Here is a 13,235-nt window from a genome sequence, read left to right on the forward strand (position 1 = left end):
CAGGAGACCAGTCAATGTCAATACCATCCAGATATGATTTGATATTGGCGTTGTAAAAGGATCTGCTGCCACTTTGTGTATGCAGTTATGCATGATTGCAATGGTATTTTCTGAAAAGGAGATGTTTAGTAAATGTATTCAACAATATCAACTTTTTAAGGGCAATGAAAAAAGGGAGGTGGTAAAACAAACAAATTTAAGATCAAGAATCTACCCTTAATCCACCCCTCCCCCCAGGCCCTCCCCTGCAGCCTGAATAAATAACAAAGATGACATGCCCTACCTATAGGGCAGAGAAAATGGAAAAATTGTCAAGTCTTTAGTTCATCATTCTACAATAATACTCCAATTAAAAAGGAGGGACAGCGTAACAACTACAATTAAATCAATGCTAAATTCCCAGTGGAGAAAAAAAATACATTCAATAAGCCGTATTAAATTAAGAACTTACTATGTTTTGTTTGTTTTGTGTCTGTGTTATCAACTCCCGGTCTCTTTCATGTCTATAGTGAACTGTTGCAACTCTGTGAGACGATGATCTAAAGGTGTTTAAAGAAGAGTGTTGGAAGAGCGCTTCTGCACTTGAGAATGAAGATGCCAGAAAATAAAAGTGCATTCAATAATTAATACATTCAGCACACAACTACACAGGTTCCAACAAAAAGACTCCGGAGCAGCACCTAAACAATTTGAGACCTTTCAATCATGGCAGCGTGACTGCCTTCAACCCCATTGTGATTGAGGGGGAATAATATAAGAGTCATCAGCTTCAAAAGTTCCTTTCACATACTTATTTTCTGTCCAGCTATACCCTGCATCCTTACCCACATTATTATCACTCATGAGCTCTCTGACTGCCCTCACTTCTTCCCATCTTCCCATTGAAGAATAGACATTTGCTAGAAGTACATAAGGAGTAGAACTTCTAGGATTCAGGGACAAGAGCTCATCAGCAGCTCTTTTTGCTACAAGAACGTCAGAATAAAATCTACACGAGCTGAGCAGAACCTCCCATATAACAGGATCATCTTTACATGGCATCCTTCTTATCAGCTTTTCTGCTTCATGCAACCTCCCAGCTCTACCTAAAGTATCAATAATACAGGTGTAATGACTTACAAGTGGTTCCACTTTATGCTCTATTTGCATTGATTCAAATATTCTGATCCCTTCATCAACCAATCCAGAATGGCTGCAAGCTGTTAGAACGGCCACAAAGGTTATATCATCAGGTTTTCTCCCTTCTCTTATCATGCAGTCATACAGCTGCACAGCTTCGTCTCCAAAACCACTTTGGGCATACCCATGTATCATCTCATTCCAAATAACAGCATTTTTCATAGGCATTGCATCAAAAATTTCCCGGCCCCTCTCTACGCTACCACATTTACAATACATATCTATAAGAGCACTTCCAACAATTATATCATTTATGCATCCGTACTTTAGTATCAGAGCATGAACTTGTCTACCTTGAGATGAAAAGGATTGCTTGGCACAGCAACTCAAAATTGTAGCATAGGTGAACTGGGTAGGGCACATATTCCTTCTTCTCATGATATTAAAGAAACTAAAAGCCTCCTTTTCTAGAGAATTAAGCGAAAAGCCAGCTATAATAGAATTCCAGCAAACAGTATCCACTGCAGGCAGTCCATGAAAAATAGATCTGGCAATATCTACTTTACCACTCCTAGAATACAAGGTAATAAGCCCACTGCCAACATAGATATCGCCGTTTAAAGCTGCCTTCAGTGTGACAGCATGGATTTGTTTTCCACATTCCAGAAATGCCATCTCTGCACAAGAGGCAAGAACAGTAGCTAGAGTAGTGCAATCAGGCTTCACATTCCTAAAGTGCATCTCCCTAAAAAGCATTATTGCCTCATCATGCTTCTCAACCTGCGAATACCCAGAAAGCATAGCATTCCATGAGCTCAAGCTTGGGTGAACCAGTTTGTCAAATACTTGACGCCCAACTTCGACATTTCCTGATTTGACACTTGCTGCTATCATATTGATACAAGTAACCTCATCTGGTTGGCAACCAGAAAACACCATTCTCTCCGTTAGCTCCACAGCTTTTTCACACTTGTAAATTTCACCATACCCAGCAATCATGATATTCCAAGAAACAACACTCGGTTTGGACATATTTTGAAAAATGATTTCAGCACTATCAATGTCTCCATTTTTGGCATACATGTCAAGCAATGAATTAACCAAATGAAAATCATCTTGTAATCCAAGCTTGATAGAAAGACTATGTACTAATTTCCCATGCATCTTACGCTGCTGACCATCACCTTCTCGCCTAGTACAGACACCAAGAATGCTAGACAATGACACAGCATCTATGCAAGCTTTGGTCTTGTGCATCAACTTAAACACTCCTAATGCCTCTTCAACTCTTTTAGTTTCTTTCAAGCCACCCATTAACGCCGTGAAAGACACTTCATTAGGTGCTGGCAACTCTTCAAAAGCGCGAATTGCATCACCAATACATCTACACTTAGCATACATCGACAGCAAAGCATTACCCACATACAAATTTTGGTCAGCACCAACTTTAACTGCAAGACCATGACACAACCTGCCACAATTCAGCTCCAACAAAACACCACACGCGCTAAAAACACTTGCCAACGTAAAATGGGTAGGCACTAAACCTTCCAAAGTCATCAACTTATACATTTCCAACGCTTTACCATGATCCCCATTTCTTACAAATGCGCTAATCATATTATTCCAAGAGACAACATTTCTTTCAGGCATTTCATCGAACAACTGGCATGCATCCTGCATTCTATTAACTGCACACAATGTACTCAACACAGAATTCCAAGAAAAAATGTCTCTTTCAGGCATTACGTCGAACACATTGAGGCCATATCTGGGATTATCACATTTAGAGTAAAAATCGATCAAACGATTCGAGAAGAAGTTCTGAGAAATGAATCCAGTACGAATGATTTGAGCATGTAAAAGCTTCCCAGATTTGTGGGATTTATTTTTTATGCAAGATTCTAATAAATTTGCTATGAATTCCCTTTTCTGCCTCCACATTGTTTGAGCCCTTATTATGTTAAAATCCTAAAAATACTCCATTTTTCTTTTCTCCTTCTTGCCTGTTTCTGGGCAGAACTTGAAGTTCTGCAATAACTGGTTTGCTACTCTTTTTTACAAGTAGTATTTTCTTTTAATTTTTCTTATTAAAACACTCTAATTTATTGACTTATTTTTAATGAAAAGAAAAAGGAAAGGAAAAAAGATGATATAAATCCTTCAAAAAAAATTATATATAGAAGAAGATGTCGGTTGAGTCCAAGTGTCATTTCGGATGTTCGGATTTGGTTTGGTCTGGTCAATTCTTGAGTAATGCTAAATTATTGTGTCCTCGTGAGTCAAAGCTGTATCAGATATTCTGCGAGTTAGTTTCAGATCGATTCGATTCAGGCATGGTTTTGACACCTCTATTTGATAGTTTTACCGGAAAATCCTAGTTGGTTTATAAACTTTTAGTTTAGAGAACCTTAAATAATACAAATACAACAGAAAATCCTCCATTAGATAGTTTTACCAGATTATCCTAGTAATACTTTAATCAGCTAAAGCAATTGGTATCCTCGCAAGTTTTGTGTATGTTTTTGTTTTGAATTAAGCTTCAATTTAGCTAAGATATGAAAATAACTAAAGCACTACTCAATTTGAAAATAATAACTTATGTTGAACACTTGAACTTGGATCTTGCTAACAATAATGTTAATTTGATAATGCATGTAAAAATTACATGTTAATAGGTATAATAAACTTTATTTCAATTTAATTTTTCTAATTATAGTCATTTTATCCAACGCTTCCAATACGATCCTTAGCTTTTGTCTTTGACGTTATGAGATTTTTTCATAAATCGGTGGTCTAAGTTAATCGCTAATTAATTAAACATTATTTTCAACTTTACAAGTCAACTTTTAAACTTAAAAGTTGTTGCTAAAGAGTAACAAAACTCAAGCACACCAAAATAAGGAACAAGAGAGAATGAACTTTTACTATTTTAAGCATTATTTGTCTTAGAGTCAAAACATAAAAATTACTAAGTCCACTTCCCTCAATTTTATAGGGTTAAGTGGATTAGTGGAATACAAAATTACAAACTATCAAGTAATTCAACAATGAAAATACTTACTACGATAATATTGCTATCTTTTTAGCCAACTACTGTATAAGATTGCTACACATATATAAGTATATAACCTCTGCATTCTTGAGAACCAGTGCTGCTAAATCAATAAAAGAATATAGATACCTATTCCGAAACAGCGTATTTTCCCAAGCTATGATAACTCGGCCATTGGAAGCTAAGCTATGGCTGACCTAATAGTTTCTACTTCAGAAGGACGCCATCTTGTCTTCCGTACACTAAGTAATCCTTCATTGTCTTTTGAGAACGTGAATTTGATCTTCCATTGTAGGGATCTCGCCATGTTCTCCACCTCAGCTATGGTTTCGGCATTGTCCCTTACTATCAAACTTCCTTCTGGCCTTAGAATTCTGTCTACTTCTGCCATAACTGCCTTAAGATTACACCTGAGCAAAGAAGTTGATCATTACAAATTAAAGCAGATGAAGACTTTCACTTATAATGTAATGGATCTTAAAATATTAGAAGATTGCCAAACCTTTTCTTGAGATCTGAGAAGAGATGATCAGCATGAAGAAGATCATATGTTCTTGGGTAGGTATTGAATGACTCACACCAATTATGATATATACCAAATAAACCTCGTTCATAGATAACCGGCAGGGTGTCTGGTGAGGTGACAGGAACTACATTCATAACCCAAAGTTTCAGGTCCTTCAAAGCTGCAGCAAATCTGGAAGAAAATTGCAAATCAGAGGAAAAAAAAAACATTAACTTGCGAACTGCATCCTCATATAGCAGTATAATGCTAACATTCATAAGTCATATAACCCAGATGTATGTGAACTTAAGGAGAAAACAAAATGCTGAGAGAGCAACACTCGCGTGTGAATAACAAAGTACAATCAAACAATAAGATTTGTTATACCATTTGATCTGCTCAACATTTTAAACTTTCAATGCATGGTTTTGTAGTCAAATTAGCGTTTTTCAAACTTTGACTATTTTCTGATCTCCTGATTCTCAATTATCAACTAATAATTCTTACTCCATATTACATGCTTCAGGTAAAATATCAGATACAGAGAGCATATGAAGTTTAAAGTAAGTAAAGTAACAAGAGCTTACCCTCCATATATAGCTCTCATATCCATCACATTTCTCACCGAAGACCAATCAATGCCAATACCATCCATGTAAGAATCAGCAACAACACGTTTCCAGTGCTTACTGTCAGCAGTGAAATCCTTTGGAGCTGCTTTGCCATAAACCCCAGTCTCAGAGTCTTTTAACCAGTAAGGAGTTTTATCCAGCCTTGATGGCCACTTTGCAGGCAATTGAGATCCGCGTTCCGATGGATCTGTTGGCACTTTGTGTAAGCATGCCTCCATTGGTATATCCCTGAAAAAAGAAATTTTCAATAATCAATATCAAATACATCAACTTCAAAGGGCCACAGACAAAAAGGATGAAAAAAAATAAATACACAATCACGCACAGATGTAAAATACTAGTTCATTTACCACCATATCCTCCCCACTGCCCACCACCAGGTCCACCACCCTCCTGCACCAGGGATGTAGCACTAACATGCCCTTACTGGAGGTGAGTGATCATAGAGAATTTGTACCAAGTCTTAATTCATAGCTCAGCAAAAAGCACAACAACTACTAATCACAATTAACCATCACAGCCATTGCAGTGAAAATAATGCAATATCTGATGGTCATAGTAAATCAAGAACAACAGTATGAAAAACCCATCTGTGATTTGGAGATAGTTTACTCTTGTTTTTGAGCACTCATAAGCCGAAAACTGTTTGATGTTTTAATCCCTAGGTTTATGGTTTGAATGTTATTTTGAGACATTTTATGCATTAATGTGATTACTTCACTGGTGACTAATAAAAATAAAAGTAAAAAATACTTATATTTATCTCTCACACCTTTCCCTGCTCGTTCAAAACAATGCTCTCCATGGGTGGATGGCCTTACCATAAAATGTTGTCTGTGGGTTCCTCTACCAGTCACAACTCTCAAATGGGGTTACAGAAAGCCAATGACTGGAGTCATTCAGGTTTATTTTACACATGTTGCTTTGACATAAGTGGCATATTTATCATGTGCTCTAACATCTATTTCACATAATCAAAGACAAAGCAAACATTACCAGGCTGCATTTGGGTTATCAGATTCTTGACAAAGTGGAGGCTCACTCCTCATTCTACTCTCATAGCAATCATTGGACATAGGTTTGCGATATATTGCTGCAGATACTCCATTTACAGTATCTTTCCCGATTTTCAGAAGCTCCCAGCACATTGACTTAGTTAGCTTGGACATAGCTGTGAATACAGTACACAGAGTTCAGATCAGTTCCATGCCAATAATTGCAAGACTAATAGAATGATGAAGTAAAAAATTGTTATATAATGCACCTTTCCAAATGGCCACGTTCTCATCATCTTTACGGTAAACTGGAGTGGCAGACCATACAAAGTAGCTTCCCGGGCGCAAGACACGATTAAGTTCCAAAAGCAGTTTACCACCTATCATGTATCTTAACGTCAGATACAAATTTAAATTAAAGTTTTAAAACTTGTAGTTCATATGATGTGTAAAACACCTTCTGCATGCCAAGGGACCCTGCAACGTGCACAGTGAACGATATCAAAGGCGTTGCTGGGGAAGGGTAATCTCTTTGTACCCATGACAGCAGATATAGCTGGAATTCCTCTTTCAAGTGCAAATTGCACTTGAGCTTCATGTTCATCTTTGGGAGCCAGTGACAAAGTGAGTACATCCTTGTCAAAAAGAAATCCTCCGAAACTAGCTACACCGCATCCTACATCCAAAACAACACGACTTCGCTTCCCCCAGGCAATATCAGGAAGAGTCTGAAAATAAAAGAAAAAAGAAAGGTTCACTGAGTTACAATAAAATTCAAAGTGCTAGCAACATCAAGTATGGGTTTTTAAGAAATAGGGTTGATTATTTTTTAACATCGAGAATACATCCCACTAAAATGGTAATGGTAAAGTTTAGAACACATATTGGCATCAATGATTATATAATAAGTCAGTGACACACTGTATCACAGAAACACGGGAAACCTACATTGCCAAAATTAAGCAGACCGAGAATAAGATATAGGAGAACAGATGAAGACTTGATCAGACGTGACAAAGAGAAACAATTTAAGTGTTTCCAGCACTCAGCATAAGCAAGGAACAAAGTCACTCTCAAATGTTGCTTTACCACTGTAGAATGCACAACAATAGTAATAAACTCAAGTATAAACTGGTAATGAAGCAACAGCATAATCATTTATTTTTTTCTTGGTTGAGACAAGCAGGACGGAAATATAATAACAGATGAAGGGGAAGAGGGGGGGGGGGGTGGCTTGGGGAGAGAATTCCTAGACCACAGGAATCTAAGGTGGAGAGGGATACCACTATTACACCACCTCAAAGCTCAAACTCAATACCAGAAGGAAATTACCTAGTAGCAAAAGAAGGGCTAGAGACATAAGAAACATACTTCAACCTCAATGAGGTGCCAAGCATGCAGGCAATGCAGCACAACCAGACATAAAATACATAACCCTTCAGGTTAAAGAACCACTCATGACCTCTAAGTGAGGGACTAGACTCCAGCTATATAAATAATTAATTCTATTTATTCCTTTTTTTTTTTTTGAACAAAAATTATCAGTTGGTTTTATATACTTGTGAATGCAGACATTAGCAAAATAGCTGTTCACCTTTTTGAACATCACAACCATAAAAAATGAGGAAAATGCATCAGCAATGATGCTACTTCATCAATGAAGATGAAGGATAATCAGCGGGGGAAAAATGCGGTAAAGGATAACCTTTTCAATGAAATCAATGTAGCGTGTAGCACCATGCACGAATTGTGTCCCACCACCAGGAAATGTGATATACTCCCCAGAAGCCTGTACCCAATTCTGATGTCCCTTCACTTCTGCAAGCTTGAGATGGGGAACATTGGCAAACCATATCTGCATAAACAAACACAACAACGTATTATAATCAGCACAAAACTAAGAATGATCCAATGCATACTTTTTTACTTCAAAGCACTTTGTGTACCTTCTCCCTGCTTTTAGGCCACCTCACTGAAGTTTTATACCCCTCAGGCAGAGGAACAAGGCATGTGGGAGCTTCCTCAGGGCAGTGCCTCTCTCGGTGTTCATAATGACCTGTACTGGGAAGCCTTCTGATAGCTTGAATGTTGTCAAGGCAAGGAATATAATCTGGCCCAGCAGTGACATTACAGAGTTTCCATTTGTAGGCCTTTTGGTCCTCGGACGATGAGTCTGAAGATTTCTCAGAAACTTTCTGTTTTTCTGACTCGGCCTTTTGAGTCGACCAAGCCCCGGTCTGAGTGGAAGTTTCATCAAGTAACTCTGCTTTGTCCTTGGTTTCACTTTCTGAACTAACTTGCTCCTGGCTTTGACTATCAGTTTCATCCTTCACTTCTTCTATCTTTTCCTTTGCACCTTCAGAACTCTCTTCAGATCCAGATTTCTCTTCAGATTCGTCAGTTTTGAGTTTACTGTCATCCATCTTTTCCTTTGCACCTTCAGAACTCTCCTCTGATCCAGATTTCTCTTCAGCTTCATCAGTTTTGGTTTTGCTGTCATCATTATTTTCCTCAGATTCTTGTTGATTTTTTTCAGTTGTCTCATCTCCTCCAGTATTTGAATCTTCTTCCGCATTTTTGCCATCTTCATCCTTCACAGACTCAACTTCTTTTTCCTTATTGGCATCAACCCTCTCATCCTCATCAGAACCTGATTTCTCCGCCTTCAACTCCTGACCAGATTCACCCGAATTCTCAGACTCTTGGCCTACACTTTCATTTTCTTGTGACTTCGAGTCACTCTCATCCCTCTCACTGGCCTGTTCGATATTCCCCTTAAGGCCCTCCTCAGGCAAGTCGCCTGAATTATCCTCAAACTCCCTAGAACTTTTTTCACTCACTTTATTCTGCTTGGCATCCTTTCCTACAGACATACCAACATAACCAGCAGGGTCTACCGATGAGGACATCGTGATCCAGGCCCCGACTAAACACGCTGCCACAATCACAACAACAACAATAGTCGAACAGTAGTTCGACGACTTCCCCCTCGCATCAATGCGAGTATACCTTCCTGACGCCATCCCTTTACCAAAACAGCAACCACCCTCTCAAATCTATCTTGCAATACTGACAATAGAAATCACAAAGAACTCAATCAACCATTTAACCCAGTAAAGCAAAATTGCAAATCAAAATCAAAATCAAATTCTACATCTTTACGAAAAACAATCAAAACCCTACCAAGAAAAAGCAATATCTACGTTCACAATCGAAATAATTACAAAAACCCATGAAAGCAATAACCAGAAATTCAATCATAACTAGTTAAAAGTCTTAAATCTCAAATTAAAATTACCCCCCACAAATTTTCCAATCATTATAAAACAACCCAACATCGATCCACATAAAAACAATTCACTAAAATCACAATTCAAATCGCAAACTTTAAACACCAAATTATAATACTAGCATTGATCTTTCTTCATATAACAAGATTAATTCCTCGATTAAATAAAGCAAACAATCAAATTTAGAACTACAAAGTACAAACTAGCACAATAAAGAACCCAAAAACCTCAGAAAACAGGAAGAATTACCAAGATCCAAAAAAATGAAAAGGGGTTAAAAAAAGAGAGAGAAGAAATGTACCAAGTTGAGAAAGCTCAAGATTTGGAGCTGAAAAAATGAAGAATTTAAAGGGGTTTTAATGGTGGAGATGAAAAGAGAGTGAGTGATGGGGTTCACTCAACACTGTCGACTGCCGACTACTACCGACTGCCTTTACAGCGGGTGTTGGAATGATTTAATCCTAATTACTTTATTAATCAAGTTTGATTTTATCTTATTATAATCGACCTTAAATCAAGGTTTTTTTTATCAATTTATAGTATAGTACAATTGCAAAAATTTAATACACATGTTGTATCTTGTTTCCTAAGCCAATTTAAGGAAGTGAGATCTAGTGAGATTTTATTATTTTTAATGATTTGATTTGATGGTACGTGTATGTGCAGTGTATCGGACTATCAATGATAGATCGAGATCAAAATAGAATTAATTTCAAATCGATTAAGATTGTGTTCTACTCGTATAAATGTGACTGTATTAATTTTGTTGTTATTGTATAGCACAAAATTATGGCTAATTATTTTTCCTAAACTATATTCATCATTCGGTACGTTATATTTATTTGCAGATATAATTTTTTTTTTTTTCAAATAAATTACCATGTACTTATTTAAATTGTATGTTGATATTATGTATTTGAAGTGTGTGTTTCAAAAAAAAAAAAAAAAAATGTATTTGAAGTGTGTATTTATTCTGGTTAATTTGTGTGTGGCATATTTAACTTTGACACCGTGATGTCCACAAATAAAAATTAGGAGCATAATGTTCAAGGTAGGTTCTTGAGTAAATGAGTAGCATTAGGAAAAGTGAATATTTGAGTTTAAAAAGCTACTTTGTATTTGATTAATGTTTTAGGGTGTGCCATATTCACTTTAATTTTACTTATTTGAATTTGTTTTATTTTATTTAATAGAACTTTTTACTTGAAGGATCATTTATTAAAATTAGCAAAATCAATTAATGTCAAGATTCGCTTTGTAAGCCCTTGTGGAATAATCTTAATTTCTAAGTTTCATTTTAGTTGATATGCTATGACTTTGTGCAAAAAATCATAATGATGTACATTCTTATATTAAATTTGTCTCGACCTTTATATTTCAAATATCAAATTTTTACTCTGTATAATTTTTGCTTATATTAATATTTAAAATTATGCGCTGACAAACGTGTTTAAAACAAATGTGAAACCTATATGAAATGGAAATATTAGATTTTTATTGCAATGAAAAATCTACTCCATAAAATAAAATTTATAGAGTATATATCAAATTATAATACTCCATATTAAATTAAATTGAAAAAATAAATATGATAAAATACCTGACAAAGCTCTGGGAAGACGAGTGGAAGTTACAAAGTCAACAATTAACCGGTAATTCTTGGTCTCAACCTACTAGAGACCAAGAATGTCTCTACCAACTTTTAAAAAAAAAAAAAAATAGGTGGAATTGGGAAAAGAGGAAAAAGCCAAAGTTGCTGAATGGAAGAAAAGAAAAGGACAGCTGCAGGTGGGTTCCATTGAGCTTTGTACTGCACTAAATACAATTCACACAAATTTCACCCAAATATCACCCCCTGAAATTTTTTCCCCCAAATTAATGGCGGGATCTATTTCCCCAAAAATTTTCCCTCCTCTTCAAATGTTTTGGGGAAAATTAATGGATTCACATCCATTATTTTTTGTAGTGTCGGCTGCAGCAATATTCAACAAACAAGAGCTGGGAGTTGGAGTATATTTCGAGCTGCACTTGTTCATTGCGAGAGGAGCACAAACCCTATTTTTTGTCATAAATTAATTCACCCAATTTGACTCAGATTCTTCATCAATTAGTAACTTCAAGAGGGGCGAAATTATCAGTAATTGTTCGAATAAAGAGATTGAGATGATTGAGGTTAGTGATTGGATCAATGTATGAATTTGTTTAGTTTGGTAGTTGTATTGCTGTAATTGAATTAGGTTTATATTGAAAAATCAATTACTTAAGTGAATTATATTTGGTGTTAGTTGTTCAGCTGGTACACATAGGTAGTAATGAGATAAATCAAGATAATACTAAGATGGTAATTTGATTGAGATAATTTGAATGAGATAATTTGTTGGAATGAGATAATTTGTTTGAGATAATTCAAATCAAGATAATTTGTTGGAATGAGATAATCTGCATGAGCTAAACTACACATAGGTAGTACTTTTAATTTAATCGCTGCTATTGCTGGTACACATAGTAGTAGGATTGTAATCCAGATTATATGAAGATGGTAAGTAATCGATTTAATTGGAATGCATGAGCTTGTTTTATATATTTGGGGTAATATGAAGATGGTAAGTGTAAGTAATCAATTGATTTGATGAATTAATTTTTGGAAGTCTACTAACATTGTTTTATATATTTGGGGTAATATGAAGATGGTAAGATTTTTGTTTTGTGTAGCAGTTGTGTTTATTGTGTTGAGCTATTGGAGATTGTAATTTTGTGAAGAATGTTGCTTTGTACTATAGTATAATGTATTATAATGTGTGAAGAGACTAAATTAATATTTGGCTTGGTTGGGTAGGATTGTAACGTTGATAACCAGCATAGTGTCATGGAGAGGAGTACATATGTAAACTCCAGTTCAGATAGCTCATCAGATAGTGATGAGAGCTTGCAATTTGATTTAAATGAAGATTTGAACATTGATGGAGGTGATTTTTTTGATTTGAATAAGGACCCTGCTGCCGAGTGTAGTAGTAGTCATTTGAATAAAGACCCTGGTGAATGTAGCTTTCCCAGGGATGTTGGTGAGTTGAATAATGAATGTGAACACTTACACAATTCGGGATTAGGTAGAAGTGTAGGTGCAGCAGCTGCGTTACCTCATCCAGAAGTTGGGATGGAGTTTAGTTCTTGGGATGACATGAATAACTACTATCGTACATATGGAGAGCAAGAGGGATTTGGGGTTGTGTGTATAGGTGGGAGAAAGAATGATGTATTCTACAAAGGGGCATATAGCACTTATGTTTGGAAGTGCGAGTGTTATGGTACTACAACACACAAGAAGAGGGTAAATGGGAAGAGGGTTGTGGTATATGATGAGCCATCGAAGAAGAGGAAGAGTAAAAAATGTGAATGTCCAGTGATGTTGTATGGGCAAGGCCATGGTAACGGTGTGTGGCAGATTAAGAAAGCCGTTAATGAGCACAATCACACTGTGAATCCTGAGCTATCAAGGCACATTGCAATGTACAGAAAGCAGAAGATTACGAAGCATTTGGAGCAAAGGATTGAAACTGACCATGCCTCTGGTGCCTCGGTTAGTCAGATTATCAACAACATGGTCGGCCAAAGACACGGAGTCGGAAATGTTGGTTTTAC

At 36.4% G+C, this 13,235-nt stretch overlaps 1 protein-coding gene and 1 pseudogene across 2 annotated transcripts; both read right to left on the reverse strand.

Annotated features, from left to right (window-relative positions):
- Positions 1-723: 723 nt before the first annotated feature.
- Positions 724-3,063, reverse strand: LOC145613052 (pentatricopeptide repeat-containing protein At4g20770 pseudogene; annotated as a pseudogene).
- Positions 3,064-4,033: 970 nt separating this feature from the next.
- Positions 4,034-10,053, reverse strand: LOC145615653 (putative methyltransferase PMT24). Of its 2 annotated transcripts, none has more exons than XM_081670719.1 (9): positions 9,898-10,053; positions 8,253-9,375; positions 8,012-8,161; positions 6,764-7,034; positions 6,576-6,686; positions 6,308-6,482; positions 5,267-5,539; positions 4,677-4,871; positions 4,034-4,584 (listed from the first exon to the last, which is right to left on the reverse strand). In XM_081670719.1, exons 2-9 carry the CDS (start codon positions 9,327-9,329, stop codon positions 4,356-4,358), a joined length of 2,481 nt encoding a protein of 826 aa, XP_081526845.1. In that variant the 5' UTR covers positions 9,330-9,375; positions 9,898-10,053; the 3' UTR covers positions 4,034-4,355. The 2 variants fall into 2 exon arrangements, with proteins under 2 accessions (XP_081526845.1, XP_081526846.1); XM_081670720.1 differs by having other exon boundaries at positions 9,846-9,914.
- Between the last annotated feature and the right edge of the window lie 3,182 nt (positions 10,054-13,235).

Source organism: Chenopodium album, chromosome 25 (genome assembly GCF_948465745.1).
Source record: "Chenopodium album chromosome 25, dcCheAlbu1.1, whole genome shotgun sequence".
NCBI classification, from domain to species: Eukaryota; Viridiplantae; Streptophyta; class Magnoliopsida; order Caryophyllales; family Amaranthaceae; genus Chenopodium; species Chenopodium album.

What these genes read in the sequence shown, in the direction of transcription:
- LOC145615653 (XM_081670719.1), bottom strand. Translation starts at nt 9,329, where the DNA reads ATGGCGTCAGGAAGGTATACTCGCATTGATGCGAGGGGGAAGTCGTCG. An exon ending in GGTCCCTTGGCATGCAGAAG is followed by an intron (nt 6,687 to 6,763) that starts GTGTTTTACACA and finishes GATACATGATAG; the next exon opens with GTGGTAAACTGCTTTTGGAA. An exon ending in TTCTCAGATCTCAAGAAAAG is followed by an intron (nt 4,585 to 4,676) that starts GTTTGGCAATCT and finishes TTCTTTGCTCAG; the next exon opens with GTGTAATCTTAAGGCAGTTA.